General features: G+C 37.2%; 1 protein-coding gene across 1 annotated transcript in view; it reads right to left on the bottom strand.

Moving 5' to 3' along the window:
• The window catches only part of TDRD3 (tudor domain containing 3), a 217,941-nt gene that overhangs the window by 177,999 nt on the left and 20,053 nt on the right, over positions 1–19,889 (bottom strand). Inside the window, exons 3-4 of the mRNA XM_007945569.1 lie at positions 12,386–12,546; positions 5,997–6,138 (exon numbers count right to left, since the gene is read on the bottom strand). Of these exons, the coding sequence (XP_007943760.1) occupies positions 5,997–6,138; positions 12,386–12,459 (216 nt within the window). The 5' untranslated portion in view covers positions 12,460–12,546. The remainder of the gene's footprint in view (positions 1–5,996; positions 6,139–12,385; positions 12,547–19,889) is intronic.

Raw genomic sequence — 19,889 nt, 5'->3', positions numbered from 1 at the left:
CATGGCTTGTGTCAGGCGCACCTTAGTCCTCAAGGAGATATCCTTGCTCCTCAGCACTTGAAACAGTTCCTTCGCAGTTGACTTTCTCAATGCTACACGTCGTCTAATGTCCTGACTGCTCCTTCCGTTGGCATCGATTTTAGGACCAAGCAACATGAATTCCTTGACAGCCTCAATCTTCTCTCCATTTATTATGATGCTGCTCATTGGTCCAGTTATGTATGTGAAAGCTGGACAATGAATACAGAACACCGAAGAATTGATACCTTAAATTGTGGTGTTGGTGACACCACCACCATGGACCACCAGAAGAATGAACAAATATATAATCAAAGAAACACAGCCAGAATGCTCCTTAGAAGTGAGAATGACCAGACTTCATCTTACCTACTTGAGTCATGTGGTCAGAAGGGACCAGTCCCTGGAGAAGGATATCGTACTTGGTAAAGTGGAGGGTCAGTGAAAAAAGGGAAGACCCCCAACAAGATAGATAGACACTCTGGCTGTAACAATGGGCTCAAGCACAGCAAGGATGAGGAGGATGGTACAGGACAGGGCAGTGTTTCATTCTGTTGTCACCTAACAACAACACAGCAACAATACGTGTAAGAAGGCATCAGAAATTTCAGGGAAAATCAATGTTCTTGATGCAATTTCATTTCTTAAGTGATTGATCAAAATGACTATGGAAGAACTGTAAAGAAAATGCCTTAAGAACTGTACTTCTTATTTGGCAGTGGCGATAGATAGTATACAACACAAAACAGTTATTGAGGCCAATAACATCATGCAGACTCAACACAATAAATGGTATTTACAGTCGTGTTTCAGAAAATACAGTCTAGATCGCATCTTACACTGTTATCAACAAAGATATCGCCACAGAAATGCATGATATGAACCTGCAAGAAACCGGGGACTAGTAATCTAAAGATTATGACAATGAAGATGATGAAGAACTACCATTAGAAGAGCCTGAATATTTAAGTCAAACACAAGTTTTCAGCTATATAAAGGCTTTGAAAGAGTCTGAAAAAGTTACCAGAGGTCAAGAGTTTTTTTGATAAGTCCATAGGCTTAGAAACATATTTAAATACTTTCACCAAAAATCAAGCCAATGAAACAGTTAATATCAGATATTTTTATTAAAAAGTGAATTTTACCATATCTTTGCTTGCATAGTATATGCACTTATCTGTACATAATTTAAATAAGCATGCAAATCACAAAAAATGGTTTAGTTTCCTTTCCAATCCTATCAAATTGAAAAGAAACACTTGCTGGTGTTTCTGAGGTAAGATTCTTAATAGAGAGTGATAGAAAACAGTAAGACTACACCCCATCAAAAGCAGAAAACTTGTGAGACCCAGAGAAACAAGGCAGAAACATCAAGTTCCACCTCTCACAGGTTTCAGTATCATAATAAATGAGTCCTAAGGAGTAAGAATATGCCGCTAACTCTTTATTCATTTAAATTCCACCCCACCCCATCCCCCCCACCAATAAACAGAGGGACTTTCAAACTAAGAAAACAGGAAAGAGTAAGGTATCTTAAGGAGCTCTGGTAGCGTAGTGCCTAAAGCATTTGACTGCTAACCAGAAGGCTGGTGGTTCAATTCCACCAGCCACTCCTCAGAAGGAAGGTTGGGCAATGTACTTCCGTAGTGACATTGCCTGGGAAACCCAAGGAGGGGTCACTATGAGTCGGGTCCGACTCGACATCACATAACAACAATAAGGTATCTTAACATTCCAAAAGCGTAATGCTAAGCCCCTGAGTTCTCTTTATATAACAGGCCAAGTTTTGAGAATGGCACAAGAACATTTAGCTCAAAGAATAATTAAACAAACTTCATGTGCTTTTCACTCATTCCACAAATATTTTTTTGGTGACTATTACAAGTTATCTGAGCACTACCACGTTGGAGACAGTGGAAGGCTTCTCTGATGTCATAGGGGAAAAACAAAACAAAACATGGGTTTGGATTCTGACCTGTCACTAATAAGCTTTCTAAACCCAAAGTTAATTATTTACTATTTTGGAAAGTCCATTTTCTGATCTGTATGGATATAATATCTTCTCACAAGGTTGTAAGGAGGATTAAATGAGATCTACATGCAAGGGCACAGCACAACTGTTCAACAAATATTTGTACAACTGAAGAAAAGACAAACAACAATGCTGACCTCGAGAAGATTCAAGTCTGGTAAAAGAGGTAAGATACAAACATAATTTAGGTAGAAGGTAATACATTTCTTAATATGGATAAAGTGTTACAAGAATCCAATAAAGGAGCAAGTATTTCTGACTGGACAACTTTATGAGGGATCTAAAAGCATGAAGAGTATTTAATCATAGAGAGGATCCAAAGCATGTAAAAATATAGTAGCAGTAACAGTTGCTGTTAAGTCAACTCTGATTCATGGCAATTCTGTATTTGTCACAGTCGAACTAAGCTCAATAGGGTTTTCAATGGCTGAGTTTTCAGAAGTAGATCTCCAGGCCTTCTGAGGTACCTCTGAACAGACTTATCCGTCTAACCTTTTGGCTAGTAGATGAGCATATTAAACATTTGCACCATCCATACACTCCATGTAGAGAGTAGGAGAGAAAACAAGATGAATGACATAAGAGTAGGAGAATCTTTTTTATCACCCCCCCCCTCAAAATCACAACTCAGGAAAGCATAAATAATCAAAGAAAAAGTAAGCAGCTCCATTCAGTAAAATAAAATCAGTGTTAAAGAATTCAGAAAATTAAAAATGTAAACTGGAATTGTTGTGTTGTTATGTGCCGTCAAGTTGGACCCGCCTCATAGCAACCCCTCCTTGGGTTTCCGAGGCAGTATCACTATGGAAATAGATTGCTCAACCTTCCTTCCGAGGAGTGGCAGTTGGGATTGAACCTCCAGCCTTCTGGTTAGCAGTCAAGTGCCTTAGGCAATATGCTACCAGAGCTCCTAAACTGGAATTAGGACTAGATTATAAATGCCTTTGACTATTAAAGTTAAGACACTTAAAATAAATGTGTGGTGTGATGTATTCTAAGCTGTGTGTTCTGGCAGAACTTTATAAAATATATTTCTTCTAGATAGAAAAATCAAGATGTGGAAAGACCAGTTCAAAGGCTACTACAGCAGTCTAGGCAAGATACACTAAAGACCTAACCTATAATACTAGGAAGAAAGGCCTGTGAGTGACTTCTGAAAATAGTCAATGAAAGTCTTATGGATCATAACAGGACAGTGTCCAAACTCATTTGCTTTACACACGTCATCAAGTGGGATCAATCACTAAAGGAAGACATCAAGTTTGGTGAAACAGAGGGCCAATGAGGGCAGTGAGATGGTCTGGGTTCAAAAGCTAGAACGATGGACTCACACATGCTGTCAATCACAAGGAGTAGGCAATATTTCATGCCACTGTACGTAAGGTGGCTGTAAGTCAGAAGTCAACTAGATAGCAGGTGTCTATCTAAACTACTAAGGGCAATGGAACAGATAAGAAGGGACTCATATGAGAGATCTGACTGCAAGAAGCAAAGTAGAATAGATATTACATGATCTAGATGAGTGGAAGGATGAAGGTATTGCTAACATAAATGGGATAAAATATCAACTGCAACAAGGAAATACACAAGAACTTCTCTGTTACAGTAAAATTCAAACTTGATTTCACTTGCAAGCATGTGTGTGTGTAGATGATACAAATATATCGTTGACCCCTGAACAACAACAACGCCTTGTTACGGTGCCAACCCCCCACCCACCGCATAGTCAAAAATCATGTATAACTTTTGACTCCTAAGAAACTTAATTACTCTTCGCCTCCTGCTGACCAGAAGCCTTACCAGTAACAAACTGTCCATTAACACAGTTTTTGCTTATAGTTATTAGATTTTCACACAAAGACACTCTCACACATATACAACAGATAAGTTTATTAACTATATGATGTGATGATTTTTTACTACTTGTTAAGAAAAAGAAGATCATCATAAAAGGTCTTCATCTGCATCATTTTCACACTGAGGAGTCTGGGGAGGAGGAGAAAGAAAAAGGTTTGGTTATGCTGTCTCAAGCATGGCAAAGATAGAAGAGGTGGAAGGGGTGTTAAGAGAGGCGGGCATACTCAGTGTACTGTTAGGGAAATACATCATAATCTGTCTGACATTCCTGTGTTTTCCTCTCTCTAAAAACATTTCTATACAGTACTGCAGTGTAGTAAATTACATGGTATGGCTTTTTCTAGCCATAGTCTTTGTGATTCCCACTTTGCTGTGAGCAACTGAGTAACTGCTTGTTAAAGTCATCAACTTAGGGCAACATGAAGTAGTATTCTGGGAAAATTCTCTCTCTCAGGTGTGCAGAACTCTGATGTTGGGATTGGTTAGTTTTCCCCACTGTGCTAGACTCAAAACGAGCCCTTGTAGAGGCTGAAGGAATCTCTCACTGCTGGCTGAGAGAGACACACCACTGAGAGAGACATAATGCTGAGAGAGAGCTATGCTGAGAGAGACATGCTACTGAGAGAGACAGCTGGCTGAGAAAGATGGCCAGCTGAGAGAGACTGAGCACATTCCTGAACTTAAATTGTAACCTGTTGCTTCCCTAATAAACCCCATAATCTGTGAGTTCTGTGTGGCCACTGCAGTGCATTATCGAACCTAGCAGAGAGTCAGTGGGTGCTGCACGAGGGGCACTTGTTGTCAAGGATGGTAGGAGGGCTGGAGGGTAGCAGCATGTCTGGCCTCATAGGAGCAGGCCTTGGGCTGCTGATGGTGATTCTGTCTTCCTCTTCCTCTTGTTAGAGGAGGTCAGAAGATGCTGCCTCCCTGCCCTTTTAGCAAGTACCAATCCTTCTTCCAACATTTGCTTTAGTTTCATGCCTATGATGTAAAAGAAGTCAAAAGCAGTCTAGGATAACTGGAACCCTTCGGCCAGATTGTCTAATGTCAGTGTGTTTTCTGCCACTGCTTCTACATCTTCTTTCTTATCATCTGGCACTGATTCGAAAGCACTCATCTCCATCACTTCATCTTCTGTTAACTCCTCTGGCGGTGTGCCTATTATCTCTTAAATTTCTCCAAGATGCTTATCTTACATATATACATATATATACACACACACACACTTACAAGTGGACTTGTACAAACCACACCCATGTTGTTCAATGGTCAACACACATGTGTACAACACTTTTGGATTTTGTTGCAGAAAGAATTATACACACATAGCTTATTACTGGTATACTGGCATTTCTGAAAACTTGTCAGTAAAGAATGATTTTTTTTAAATATATATATATAGTAAAATTAACAAATACAGTAGACCCCAACTTACGATGGGGTTCTATTCCAACTTTGTCACAAGTTGGTTCTGTCTTAAGTCAAATACCACATTTTTTTTAAATAATTTTCATTATTATTACCTTTTATTATCAGTATCTTTATAAATCTGATCTTTGTCTGTCTTTGGGCACTGCCATGAGAATGATAACATCATCAAATTACACACAGCAACAACCTCTGTAGTACATATTAAAACCAAGAAAAAACTAAACTCACTGTCATCAAGTCAAATCTGACTCATAGAGACATCCATTGGGTTTCCAAGGCTGTAAATATTTACCAAAGGAGACTTCCTCATCTTCTGATTAGGACCCAAATGCCTTATCTACCTCACCACCAGAGCTCCTTGTATTACACATTACTAAAAATAAAATGTACAAACAAACAATGGTCATAAGTATGGTTCATTGTAAATCAAATATGTAAGTAGTGGAGGACTACCTGTACTGAAAAATGATATCTGTTTTAGAGGAACAATATGCTTAGCAATGGTAGTTTCTCTAAAGATCATCATGTTCCATTCTACTTAGCTATGATACAAAGGACTAATTTTACTATTCATTATGGGAAGATCTCCTAAAAATAAGGAATGAGGGAAAAAAGAGTGTTTTAAAAGTTCAAACCATCCTTCTTAGTTTACACTTACTCTCTGTAATTCCCATTTCTCAATAAGGTGCTCCACTTCACCGCCAAGAACTGTGGTATTAGAATCATTTAAGAGCAGGAATCCATTTTTTATGTCAACAATGCCTGAGAGCTTAATTTTGGTTCCAGGTGGTGTGTTCAGGCTAAAATAAGGAAGAAGAAGTTAAAACACGTTAAAGTTCCTCTGCAAAAAAATAAGAATCCAGTTTCATATTTAAAATGTACAAAGACCAAAACCATTTTTCAGAGACTAGCCGTAGCGTGAAGAGATCAGCAAAGACAGAAAGTCAGAAGAACCAGGTACACAGCAGTCATTTTATAGCTAAATGATAAAGAAATGGGCTTCAGTTGACATATATTATTTAAAAAAATAAAATAATTATACCGTACATAGTTGTGGTAAAGACAGACAGAAAATATAAAATTTGTGATTCTTCCTCAGAGCTCTGATTATGAATTGCAAAGATATAAAATTAAAGTTTGAATCAAAATGACATATATGAGCTACAGTAATCCACACAAAGCAACACTCTTTAAAAAACAAAAAAATCTAGTTAGAGATCAAATGATAGTTTTTTACTCTAAAGTCCAGTAATTTTAAAATGAATTTTCTCTAACAGGCTAATATTAACAGATTTATGGCAAATATTACATACACCCTTGTCTCCTTTTACAAAAACGAAGTTTACACTTTAAACTGTAAACCAAAACTACTCCTAGAAGTCACCTTTTACCTAAATAATAGATTGGTTCATAAAATAAAGAACATCACCTCTGAGTGCTGGGCCCTTTTAAAAAATCATCTCAATGGCAGCAAATGATCAACATCTACTCTAACGCTAAGATGAGAAGGTAAGGGGGGCAGGGAAACTATATTACTAGAAAATGAACAACTAGTACTGCATTAATAAGAATGCTGACACACTGTGAAAAATACAACCAATGTCACTGAAAAATCTGTATAGAAATTGTTAAATGGGAACCTATTTTGCTAAGTAAACTTGTCCCCAAAACAGTACTATATATATATATATATATATATATACACACACATACATACATCTTTCTAAAAAGGAAAGGAATGAAGTATGCCATAAAATACTTAGGATAAATTAGAAGAAATGCCCTGCCAGTGTTCACATTTTAAAAGCTCATGAAATTTACCATGTGCTGATACATGCAAAAGCAAATGAGTGAGAGCATTACATTGCTCTATTTTAAAGAAAAGATGATTGATACAATATATATTAACAAAACGAAATAGAGTGTGCCTGCTTCTAAAGCTTCATAGGCCCCACATAGAGTAAAACAGACTACCTAATAAAATTACGCTGAGGATCCAAATTTTATTATTGTTAGTCATCACATACAATTTATAGACCAAATGAATATGAATAGCCTTACCTAACCTAACCCTTAAGCAGAGAGCACTGTGGCGATAAATGTAGTAAACTTAGGGCAATGTCTATCACACTTCAGCGTCAGCAATAACTAAATACAGTTACACTAAGTGAAGATGTTTCTCCCAATTCTAGGCAATCAGCAGACACAGATTTTCCTAACTCTTTAGTTACCGTTTAGTAAATCTATCAAAAAGATAAGCACAGAGGACCCCAGGTAGCTGTATCCCTGCCTCTAAGGACATTATCAAAGAATTGCATAATTTACCTAAGACCTATGTTTGCTCCTCAAAGCCTTACCTAATATTCTTACAAATGTAAAATGCAATGAAAATGTAGGAATACATTAAATTAGCAAGATAAGAAACTATACCAGCTACTCGGTCTCTCTGGGTAGCTGGCTGTGACCAAGCAGTGGCCACAACCTTGCCCCTTGTCAGCTCTACTATACACCTGGGAATTCTGATCATTCACATAAACTTATAGGACCATTGTCTGCCAACCCTATATATGTTCCTGGATACACTCCTCATTTCATAGACACACCTAAGTGTTTAGCCTGTCCACCCATCTATCCACCCATATATCCATATTTACCTTCACTGACAACGCAGTACTGTATGTGCAAAAGGGTTCATATTTGTTGTCTGTACCTCCCATGTACCTCTCTCTGTTTTTCTCATCCTCAATGGTGCCATATTGGTCACTCACATTTGGTACACTGCTCTTCTCTTCACACAAATCAATACTTATCTCTATCTATCTAACAGCGTTCCCTCCTCTCCCCTCCCACCCCTGGTAACCGACAAAGAAAATTTCCTTCCATAGATAAACCTTTCCTTAACTTTTACAATAATGGACTAATGCAATATTTGTCGTTTTGTGATTGACTTATTCAACTCAGCATAATGTCCTCCAAGTTCATCCATGTTATACAGTGTTTTGCTGATTCTACATTATTCTTTAGCATTGCATAGTACTCCATTGAGTGTATGTACCATAGTTTGGTTATCCATTCCTCAGCTGATGGACACCTAGGTTGTTTCCATCTTTTGGCTATTGTAAATAGTGCTGCGATGAACAGGGGTGTGCATGTATCTGTTCTTGTCATGGCTCTCGCTTCTTTAGGGTATATACCTAGTAATGGAATGGCTGGGTCAAATGGTATTTCTAATTGCAACTTTTGAAGGAATCACCATACTGCTTTCCACAATGGCTGTACCATTTTACAGTCCCACCAGCAGTGTATGAGAGTCCCAATCTCTCCACAACCTCGCCAGCATTTGTTATTTTCTGTCTTGTTGAACTTTGCTGCTACTGCTGGAGCAAGATGGTACCTCATTGTTGTTATGATTTGCATCTCTCTAACAGCTAATGATCGTGAGCATTTCTTCATATGTTTTTTGGCCACTTGAATAGGGCTTGGGACTATAGTCGCAGGGGACATCAAGCTCAATTGGCATAACATATTATACAAAACATTGTTTCACCTCCTACTTTGGTGAGTAGCAACTGGGATCTTAAAAGCTAGCAAGCTGCCATCTAGATGCAATGATGGGTTTCTCCTCATCCAGAGCAAAGAAAAATGAAGAAAAACAAAATTCATGGAAACAATTAGTCCTAAGGACTGGTACACCACCCGATCTGCAGCCTATACAACTATGAGACCAGAAGAACTAGATGTTGCCCGACTACCACTGTCATCCACTTGGAAGGGGATTTATGTAGGAGATCCTTGATAGAAAGGGAGAATAATGTGGAACAAAACTCAAAATCATTTGGAGAAAAAAAAAGGGGGGGAGCAGGTTTGCTGGTCTGATAGAGCCTGGCAGAACCACTGAGACTATGGGCCCTAGCTGCCCTTCAGATCTGGAATTGAACCCACACCTGTGGTTTCCAGCCAAACAAAAGACAGGTATATGAGTTGAACATTTACCTCAAGTAGATACACTCCTTGGAGAGAACAATCATGGGAGAAAGAAGGGCTGCTTATGCACAGGGAGATAGCTCAGGGGGCAGGAGTATATGGAGGGATGGACACTGGGAAGAGGTAACTATGGGGAGGAAGTGGGAGGGGAGCTGTTGCATTGTGGTAAACTGTGGTCAATGAAATGATACAAAGTATATGTGAACTGCTGTATGGATAGTGAATTTGCTCTGTAAATCTTCAGCCAAATCACAATGAAAAAAAAAAAAAAAAAAGTAAAAACTAAACCACTTATTAAAAAAAAAAAAAAACTATACCAGACCTTAAAAAGATTAATGCAAATTAGTGGATCATTTAAATGGTTATTATGTAACTTCAACTAAAAGCTATACTAGGAGCTCTGGTAGCATAGTGCCTATGGCACTTGACTGCTAACCAGAAGGCTGGTGGTTCAAACCCACCAGCCACTCCTCGGAAGGAAGGTTGGGCAATCCTACTTCTGTAGTGACACTGCCTCGGAAACCCAAGGAGGGGTTGCTATGAGTCGGGGCCGACTCAACAGCACACAACAACAACACAAAAGCTATACTAGAGGCAGAAAATCAACTAATTTTTGTGTAAAATTCTCACTAATAATTCAGAGGAAAAAACTGTGAAATTATCTGAAAGTGGGCTATAATTATGACAACTGATAAAGTGCCATCACATCAGATCAAATATAGTTCTATTTCCACCATGAGATAGTAGTTAGTTTTTACTATATCATCTTTAAGAACATAATTAACTCTTATTCAGAGAGCATATTTTAGTTGCATTGCTGTTTTTATTGGTACTGTAAGGTATCTTTAAGCAGCTTTGGTGGCGTAGTGCCTAAGGCATTTGACTGCTAACCAGAAAGCTGGCGGTTCAAACCCACCAGCCACTTGTCATAAGGAAGTTTGGGCAATCTACTTCTGTAGTGATAATGCCTTGGAAACCCAAGTAGCGGTCACTATGAGTCAGATCCTACTAGACAGCAGTGAATTTGGTTTTGCTTTAAGGTACCTTTAAGGAGCACTGGTGGCACAGTGGTTAAGGCACAGGGCTATTAACCAAAGGTCAGCAGTTCAAACTCATCAGCCACTCTCTACAGAAGATGAGGCAATCTACTTCATTAAGATTTAAAGCCTTAGAAACCCAATGGGGGGTTGCTATGAGTCGGAAAAGACTCAATGACAGTGTGTGTGTGTGTGTGTGTGTTGTTATTTTTTTTTAAAGTACCTTTACTGTCCCTTCATTGTAATTAAAAAGAAAAAATAAAAAAGAAAAGCAGAGATGGGACTGAAGGAAAGGTGGAAAGCAGCACACTGAAGAAATGTCCAATTGAGGTACACATCCATCTAACTCATCTGTCTTCTCTTGTGAGTTCCACCACCTTTCTGCTAAGGTAACTACTAATCAATCCCAAACCATTTACATGTAGGAGCAATTCTCTAAGCTGTCATTTTTATGGCACCAAAAAAAAACATGCTGCTTCAATGATGAGAGAATGGGCATGTGTCAATATATTCCACAAAGAGGATAATGGATAGCACAGGGCAGGATCCTTCAATCTGGACTGATCTTGTGTTTTCATCTACCTCAAAGAAATATACAACAGTAAAACCAGAAAATAAGCCAATATATGGTTATCTTCCTTCTGAATCATCTGTGAAGACCCTTGTAGGGAGTCTGACTGAATTTGTCAAAGGAGGAAAGCTTGTGTTTCTGCACCAAAAGTAGGAGTCCTATTCTCTAAAAAGGCAAAATAATCACAAAGCCAATAAACCCCCTTTGTATTGGAAACCAGCATTTTAGACAAACATATGTATGTTTTCTAAATAAGAGGCCTTCTTTAAAGAGGCATGCATTCAATGGTTGAAGAAAAAACAGAAGGGAAATCACTACCACATTTCCTCTCACATACCACCATCCCAAATCACCTAAGCCCCACTAAATGGAACTTTCCACTGGACTCCAATCATCAATGTTCTTGTCAGGACATCTTTGTACATGCTGATTCCCCTCCCCACCTCTCTCAAAATACCTACTTATGTTTTAAGTTCTACTCATGGCTCCCCCTTGTAGATATAATTCTCTGACTCCTACTCCAATCAGTTGACTCACTCAGCAGATGATAATAATTTCTATGTCTATGTTTAGAATACAGTCTACTAGAGGACAAAGTCTGAATCTTGTTTACCTTTTACTTCAAGCACCTAATAAAGAGGCTGGAACACAGTAGATGCCAATGTTTGTTAAATGCTTGCTCAGGAGAGAAATATAGTCTAGAAGTGTACATCAAATGACAAAGGTCAGAAGACACGGAGCAGCAAATATGAGCAAATAAAATTATTTAAGAAGAAAAAAAGGGCGGGAGGGTGAGAAAAGGGGGAGAAAGGAGGCTTAAAATGTACAATGAAATTCCCACCTCAGAAAACAGAGCTCAAACTGGCCTAATGGGAACACTGAGGATAAAGGAAACACTTTCCCTTTTCTCATTGCTTTTCTTCATTCCAATACTCATGACCCTAAAGCCTCTTATAAAAATAGCCAAAAGAATTTAGAAAATTGTTCCTTACAGAGTTCCTCCTTATCTTAGAATGTGGGGAAACAAACCTCCCTAGATTTAGTCATTAACTAAAAAAACTACAAAACTTTTCTGGAACACTATATAGTGTGATGGACATAATTGCTATGATATCAACAAAGAAACCGTAACATATCTAAAGAGATTCTGTTTGGTCTGGATAACCAAACAGTCTGAAATTTTCCATAGCAAACTGAAAAGATTACTATTCACACAACAATACCTTAAACTTCTATTTTTATAATTAACATGGAAAGAAGGAAAAGATTTACCACATTCTTTACTACTTTTCTATATAGAACAATCAGAAACGCAAAGTTCTGCTATTTCTTCTGAAAATTACAGCATGAACTTAAGAGTGTATTCCTTCTTTTTAAAATACTTAAAATGAAATCCATTTTGAATAGCATCTTTGAACACTCTATAACAAATGTACAAAATAAAGTGCCATTCACCTTATTTTTGACATATAATTAAATTCTACTGCTGTGCAACTTATATGACCATCAGTCATCTGCAAACGCAGCATTCTTGGTGCAGCCTGAGATTCTTCATTATCCTTTGGTGCAGCAACATTGCGAATTTTTTGAATCTGTAAAACACATGGACCTTCAAGCTGTCAAAATACAAAAGAATAAAAATCACTTTTTAGTCACATCTTTCGTCTACAGTGTTTTACTTTTCCTTAAAATTCATGCTTTCATTTATAATGCTAATTTCATTTAAATAAGGTCAAAACTGAAATTATATACATGAGGGTTTTTGTTCGTTTTTGTATTTAAAGATAAAACTTCCTTCGAAAGGGTCTTCAAAAAAGCCCTTTTTTAATAAGCTCAAATTCAATTTCAGAAAATAACAAAAGAAAACCCTAGGGAGAAGAAGTTGTATTTCTACACTAAAACAAAGTATTTGTAGCCTACTGTGCTCTAAGTTGTTTATATATACGTCCTTTCTTCCCCTCCCCCACAATGTTTATTAAGGGACATTTGGAATTAAAGAACTTGGTCATTTTAAGGGACATCAACTTTACTGCAGCAGTTGAAAGGAATGCTTTTTGTTTCAAACTATAAAGTTTAAAGTACACCCTCTTCTGGCATAAATGAAGAATACAATACCTCAAGATTTAAAGTATATAGAGTTCAAGAAGTGTGAGCTGCACTTGACTCATTTCAGCCTCTTCTTGGTGTAGAGTATAATCCTGTTTACTGACCCCCATCTGATCTTCTCAGACGTTTATGTGTTTATCTGTAGCCTGTTGTTTGGTGTTAATGGTAATACAGTATTGTGGATATACTGGTGTTAGACTCCACATCTCCTTTTTAAGTGATTTTTAAATCTAATGCTGTTTATATGTTAGTAGTAGGAAGAAAAAACGTTCTTTCTGACCATATTTCAGTTAAAAACTAAAGTAAAATGGATGAAATAACTATCTATAGAGTTATAAGTTTTAAATAATAAAATGTTTATGGCATAGCTGGGAAATGACCACAAAATCTGCTTTCATCTTTGAAAAACAAGTTTAACATAAAGTGTTACTTTCCATATTATGAAGTATTATGCCTTTAAGTGGTATCATAACTATAATACAAAAAAAAAAAGGACTACGCTTTGTCCTAAATAATCTTCTACATAAAATTTTTCAGCACACATTAATTTATATTTTCAGTGAAGAGAAATCTAAAACAATTGACAAACTCTTACACATATTTTCTAAGCAAGCATGGTCCCAAGTTGAAATTTTTCTACGACACATTTACTAGTATTCTGCCTGCAAAGGAATAATTCTGTTATAAATTTAGGTCTAGATAATACAATAAAAAAACACACCAAAACTTCACCTAACTTTTAGTTGGAAAAAGTTCTAAGTTGAAAAACACCAAAACCCTTAATAAGTATATATAAGAAACTTATTCAGGATGAACTTTTACTTCTGTTACTGTCGTTAAAATAAAGTCATTTAAATTAAAAAAACAGGCAGATTACAGTTATCAAAATGTTAATATTACCCTTTATTTTACTACCTAATATTTTTAGCACAGGCATTGACAAATGCCTGCACCACCTAATATAGTCCACCAACCACATGTAGCTGTTTACATTTATATTTGAATTATTAAAATTAAATGAAATTTAAAATTCAGTTCCTTAGTAGCACTCGACAGAGTTCAACTGTTCTGTCTCTGGACAAGACAGAGACATATTCATTGCCACTGAAAGCTTTAATGGACCATCAGTGATGATCTAGACCCCACCTAGACCAATGTTCCAAACTGAGACACATATATTGTAGGGTATGTACTTCCAGTGAAGTATGGGTAAAACATGCTTCTATTTAATCCTTAGTAAGAAAATAAGTAAGCTTTACTAATATTTAATATCCAGTTCAACAACCAGCATCCTCATATAGGTTATACGGTATCTTTATGGAATTTTGAGAATTCTATACATCGGAGGGAAGGGTTGACATGACACTATGCACTGGTCTATTCACTTCAAAGTGTTGTAGCAAACTGCCCTTTATTTGTGTCTAGTTAAATAGATTTATAAGTTATATTGCCTAGCATTAACCACTAATGCTCAAAAAATAGACAAGTAGCTTAAAAAGATTATGCCAAAAAACAAACATTAAAGATAATGCCAATAATGCCAACAAAGGGTGGGAACAGGATGCTGTGCTGAGCTCCTATAGCTGACAGTGATTCAAAAAAGCTCCCTTGAAAGGACAAATAGTGATTTCTGTTTACAGCTGCTGTAAAAGCCTGAATCATAAGATTTAAATAGCATTATGATGTTCTTTCTACTTACTTCTTTATCCTGTCAAAACAAGTCTTAATACCGTTTTAACACAATTTGGCTTTAATAAACATAGGGATGAGACAGGCAGGAAGAGAGAAGGAATGAACACAGGTTGCTTCTTTTTATTGCCAAATAGTATCTCAATACTATTATTACTCTTCAATACTTTAAAGTGGTCTTTTGCAGCAGACTTGTTCAGGGCAATTTATCTTTCTTACTTCTTGACTGCTGTTTCAATGGGTGTTGATCATGGATCCAAGTAAAAGGAAATCCCTGACAACTTCTATCTTTTCCTCATTTATCATGATGTTGTTTATTTGCCCAGTTGTGAGGATTTCTGTTTTATGTTGAGGTGTAGTCCACACTAAAGGCTGGATTCTTTGATCTTCATAAGTAAGTGCTTCAAGTCATCTTCACTTTCAGCAAGCAATGTTGTATCATCTGCATATTGCAGGTTGTTAATGAGTCTTTTTCTAATCCTGTTGCCATGTTCTTTTGCATGTAGTTCACCTTCTCAGATTATTTGCTCAGTATACCAATTGAATAAGTATGGTGAAAAGATACAACCTTGAGGCACTCCCTTCCTGATTTTAAATCAAGCAGTATCTTGTTATTGTTCAAATGACTGCCTCTTGGTCTATGTACAGGTTTCTCATGAGCACAATTAAGTGTTCTGCAATTCCCATTCTTAGCAATGTTATCTATAATTTGTTATATTTGTACACACAGTTGAATGCCTTTGCACAGTCAACAAAACACAAGTAAACATCTTTCTTGTATTCTTTGCTTTCAGCCAAGAACCATCTAACATCAGCAATCATATCCCTCTTTCCACGTCCTCTTCTGTGTCCAGCTTGAATTTCTGGCAGTTCCTTGGCAATATACTGATGCAACCATTTTTAAATTATCTTCAGCAAAATTTTATTTGCATGTGATATTAATATTACTATTTGATAATTTCCTCATTCTCATGAACCACCTTTCTCTGGAATGGACATAAATAGGATCTATTCCAGTCGGCTAGCCAGGTAGCTGTCTTCCAAATTTCTTGTTATAAACAACTGAGTGCCTCCAGCACTGTATCCATTAAAACATCTCAAGGGGTATTCCAACAATTCCTGAAGCCTTCTTTTTTACCAATTCTTCAGTTCAACTTGGACTTCTTCCTTCCATACCAATGGTTCTTGATCACACACTATCTCCTGAAATGGCTGAACGTCAGCCAATTTTCTTTGGTATGGTGACTCTGTGTATTCCTTCCATTTGCTTTTGATAATTCCTCCTTTGTTTAGTATTATGCCCACAGAATTCTTCAAAATTGCAACTCAAAGCCTTAATTTTTTCTTCAGTTTTTCCAGCTTGACAAATGCCAAGTTTGTTCTTTGTCTTTGATTTTCTAACGCCAGGTCTTTTACACTTCATTATGATACTTTTTCTTCTCAAGTTGCCGTTTGAAATCTTCTGTTCAGCTCTTTTACGTCATCATTTCTTCCATTCAGTTTAGGTACTCTCCATTCAAGAACAAGTATCAGAGTCTCTTCTGACATCCACCTTGGTCTTTTCTTCCTTTCTTGTCTTTCTAATGATTTTTTTGTTTGTTCATGTATGAGCCCTTGATGACATCTTACAACTTGTCTGGTCTTTGGTCACTGGTGTTTAATGCATCAAATCTATTCTTCAGGTGGTCTCTGAATTCAGGCAGATATATCAAGGTCATATTTTGTTTCTCATGTACTTGTTTTAATTTTCTTCAACTTCAGTTTGAACTTAACTTAGGTATAAGCAACAGATGGTCTGTTCCACAGTCAGCCTCTGGCCTTAATCTGATTGATGATACTGAGCTTCCCCATTGTTTCTTTCTACAGATGCAGCTGACTTGATTCCTGTGTAGTCCATCTGGTGAGGTCCACACGTGTAGTCATGCTTGAACAATTTCCCTTACAAAGGTCAGCACAAGGCCGGTCTCCATGAGGTGGAGGTTAACAATGTCCCAAATGTCCAAACACTGTGCCACTCCATCATTTCAGACATTAACTCCTCCTCCTCATCTTCCTCCCAGTAATCTCCCCAGTCTTAGGGTTCTATATTTCACTGTAATGCCACACAGAACTCACAGAGACCCAAGAGATCGTCTCACATAATAGTGGTGGAGGCTGGCAGACTGGCAAGTCCCAGCTCTGTGGGTGGGTCTGGAGGATCCTCCCAATTCTCAGGGTTTGATGAACCTCGATCAGCAGATCAAATGATGGCTGCTGTCCCAAATCCAGGGGTGAGATGAGGATGATCCAAGACACAGAACCAGAGCAAGAGGAAGACGAACCTTGACCAAGAGATTCGTAGGTATACCCTCAAGGAAGCTAAGGGTGGTGACTGAGTTACACCCTCCAGCAAGGCAGGACTCAAGATACATTCCACCTGTGTTGCTCCAACAGAAATAACCCAAATGGATGACTATAACAATCAGCAGCTACTCTGGTTGCTCAACGCAAATCCCACAACAGAGCCAACTGGCAGTCATTTTAGGGAACCACTACTACCACCTGCCCAGCCAAGTTGGCACTTGACCTTAACACCATATCACCCCAAACAGGGATGGATAATAGGATTTACAATGCATCACAAAATGGAGGAAATGGCTAGAAGGGCCACATCAAGCAATTCACCTCAAGTCACCATTTATGTTGTTGAGAAGAGATATTTGCAATATGTAAGTCACTGGTCACGCAAAATTCCATCATGTGATCTCCAGTGTGATTTCTATAACCAAGGTCGTATTTTCCAACTACTGATAGCCTTTTGTCTCCAACTTTTGCATTCCAATCACCAGTAATTATCAATACATCTTGATTGTTTGGTTAACTTCAGACTGTAGAAGTTGGTAAAAATTGTCAATCTCTTCATCTTTGGCTTTAGAGGTTGTTGTGGATATTTGAATAGTACTAGTATTAACTTGTCCACCATGTAGGTAGATATTACCCTATCACTGACAGCACTGTACTTCAAGATAGATCTTGACATGTTCTTTTTGACAACTGTAACACCATTCCTCTTCAATTTGACATTCCCAGCATAGTAGACCATATGACTGTCCAATTCAAAATGGCCAAGAGCAGTACATTTCAGCTCACTAATGCCTAGGATATTTATCAGTCTTTATGTGTTCTCTTTCATTTTTGACAATTTCCAATTTTCCTGGGTTCATACTTTGTACATTCCAGGTTCTGATTATTAATGGATGTTTGCAGCTGTTTTTCCTCATTTTGAGTAGTGCCATATCAGCAAATAAAGGTCTACAAAGCTTCACTCCATCTGTTATTAAAGTCAACTCTACTTTTAGGAGGCAGCTCTTCCTCAGTAGTACTTTTCAATTACTAAATATTTCAAACAGAGACAAAGACTAGTGCAATGAACCACCATGTCCCCATAACATACTTCAAAAACTATCAACAAATGGCTAATCTTTCTTTCTCTTTAAAATTCCTTCATGCATATCAAACATGTCTAATAATTATCCATCTATTTTCCCTCCCTTTTCTTCCACTCCCCTACCTGGTAACCAACAAAGAAAGCTTCCTTCCCTGTGTAAACCTTTCCTTGACTTTTTACAATTCTGGACTCATACAATATTTGTCCTTCTGTGACTGACTTATTTCACTCAGCATTATGTCCTCCAAGTTGATCCATGTTATGAGGTGATTCACTGATCCTTCATTATTCTTTAATGTTGTATAGTATTCCATTGTGTGTGTATGTACCATATATAGTTTTGTTATCCATTCATCTGTTTATGGACACTAAGGTTGTTTCCATCTCTCTGCTATTGTGAACAGTGCTATGATAAACATGGGTGTGCATATACCTATTCATGTCACAGGTCTCACCTCTTTAGGATATATTCCTAGTAATGGGATTTCTGGATCAAATGGTATTTCTATTTCCACTTTTTAAGGAAGTGCCATACTGTTTTCCATAGCAGTTGTACCATTTTACAGTTCCAGCAGTATTTTGAGTGCCTTCCAATCTGAGAGGCTCATCTTCCAGCATTGTATCAGATGATATTTCCCTGCTATATTCATAAGGTTTTCAGTGGGCAATTATTTCAGAAGCGAACCTGTCCACGTCCTTCTTCCTAATTTGTTTTAGTCTGGAAGCTCTCCTGAAACCTGGCCACCAGATGTGATCCTGTTGGTATTTGAATACCAGTGGCATAGCTTCCAACCTCACAGCAACACGCAAGCCACCACAACACAACAAACTGACAGATAAGTACTGGCTAGCTAGGGAGGTGTTTTGTGTTTTTGTTTTTTAAAAAAAGTACCGGAAAGAAAGAAATGCTTAAAACAATCTTTATTTCCAGATTAAATACAATTACCTACACCGAAAACATATAAACACGCTATTAACAGCAATAAGTGGTTAGTAAGGAGGCAACAGTTAAGATCAATATACAAGTATCAGTTGCCTTTCTGTGCTCCAGTAACATATAGGAAAAAACAGCTTCAAAAAAAATTTTCCAATAACAAAAACAGAACATTCCAGGAATAAAGCTTGTAAAAGATGCACTACATATATACTTATAATAAATTATAAAATTTTATGGAAAAAAACTGAATAAATGAAGATATATATACATATGAGTTTGTTGGCAATGACTCATACCAGATCACATGAGCCAACTGTGCATATGTCTTTCCAGTTCCAGGTTGAGTGATTTCATGTCAGTTGCTTATTTATAATCAGCCACAGTGGAAATCTTTACACCACAGAATTTAGCAAATACTATAAATCAGAGTCCTTTCTCTCCCAGAGAGGCAATCTGCCAGCTTATCATTGATGTGTTATCACAATGATGTCAGTTTTCTTTAGACTGATCTGTAGATTCAATACAATTTTAATCAAAACCTCTACATAATAGTTTTTAAAACTTCAAAATTTAATTCTAAAATTTTTCTGAGAGAAAGAAAAAAGGGGCAGAATAACCTGAGGAAGAATAACACATGAAGATTTGCCCTGTCAAATATCAGATTTATTATAAAGTTATAATAATTAAAACAGTATATAACTGGTTCACAGCTGAAATAAAAAGGATAATATCAGGATACTATGAAGAACTGTATTCCAACAAATTTGAAAATCTGGAGGAAATGGACAGTTTTCTAGAAA

This window comes from Orycteropus afer, unplaced genomic scaffold (assembly GCF_000298275.1).
Source record: "Orycteropus afer afer isolate SDZICR_OR568_19922 unplaced genomic scaffold, OryAfe1.0 scaffold00138, whole genome shotgun sequence".
Taxonomy (NCBI): domain Eukaryota; kingdom Metazoa; phylum Chordata; class Mammalia; order Tubulidentata; family Orycteropodidae; genus Orycteropus; species Orycteropus afer.
The sequence above is the reverse complement of the archived record's forward strand: the minus strand, read 5'-3'. Positions and strand labels throughout refer to the sequence as shown.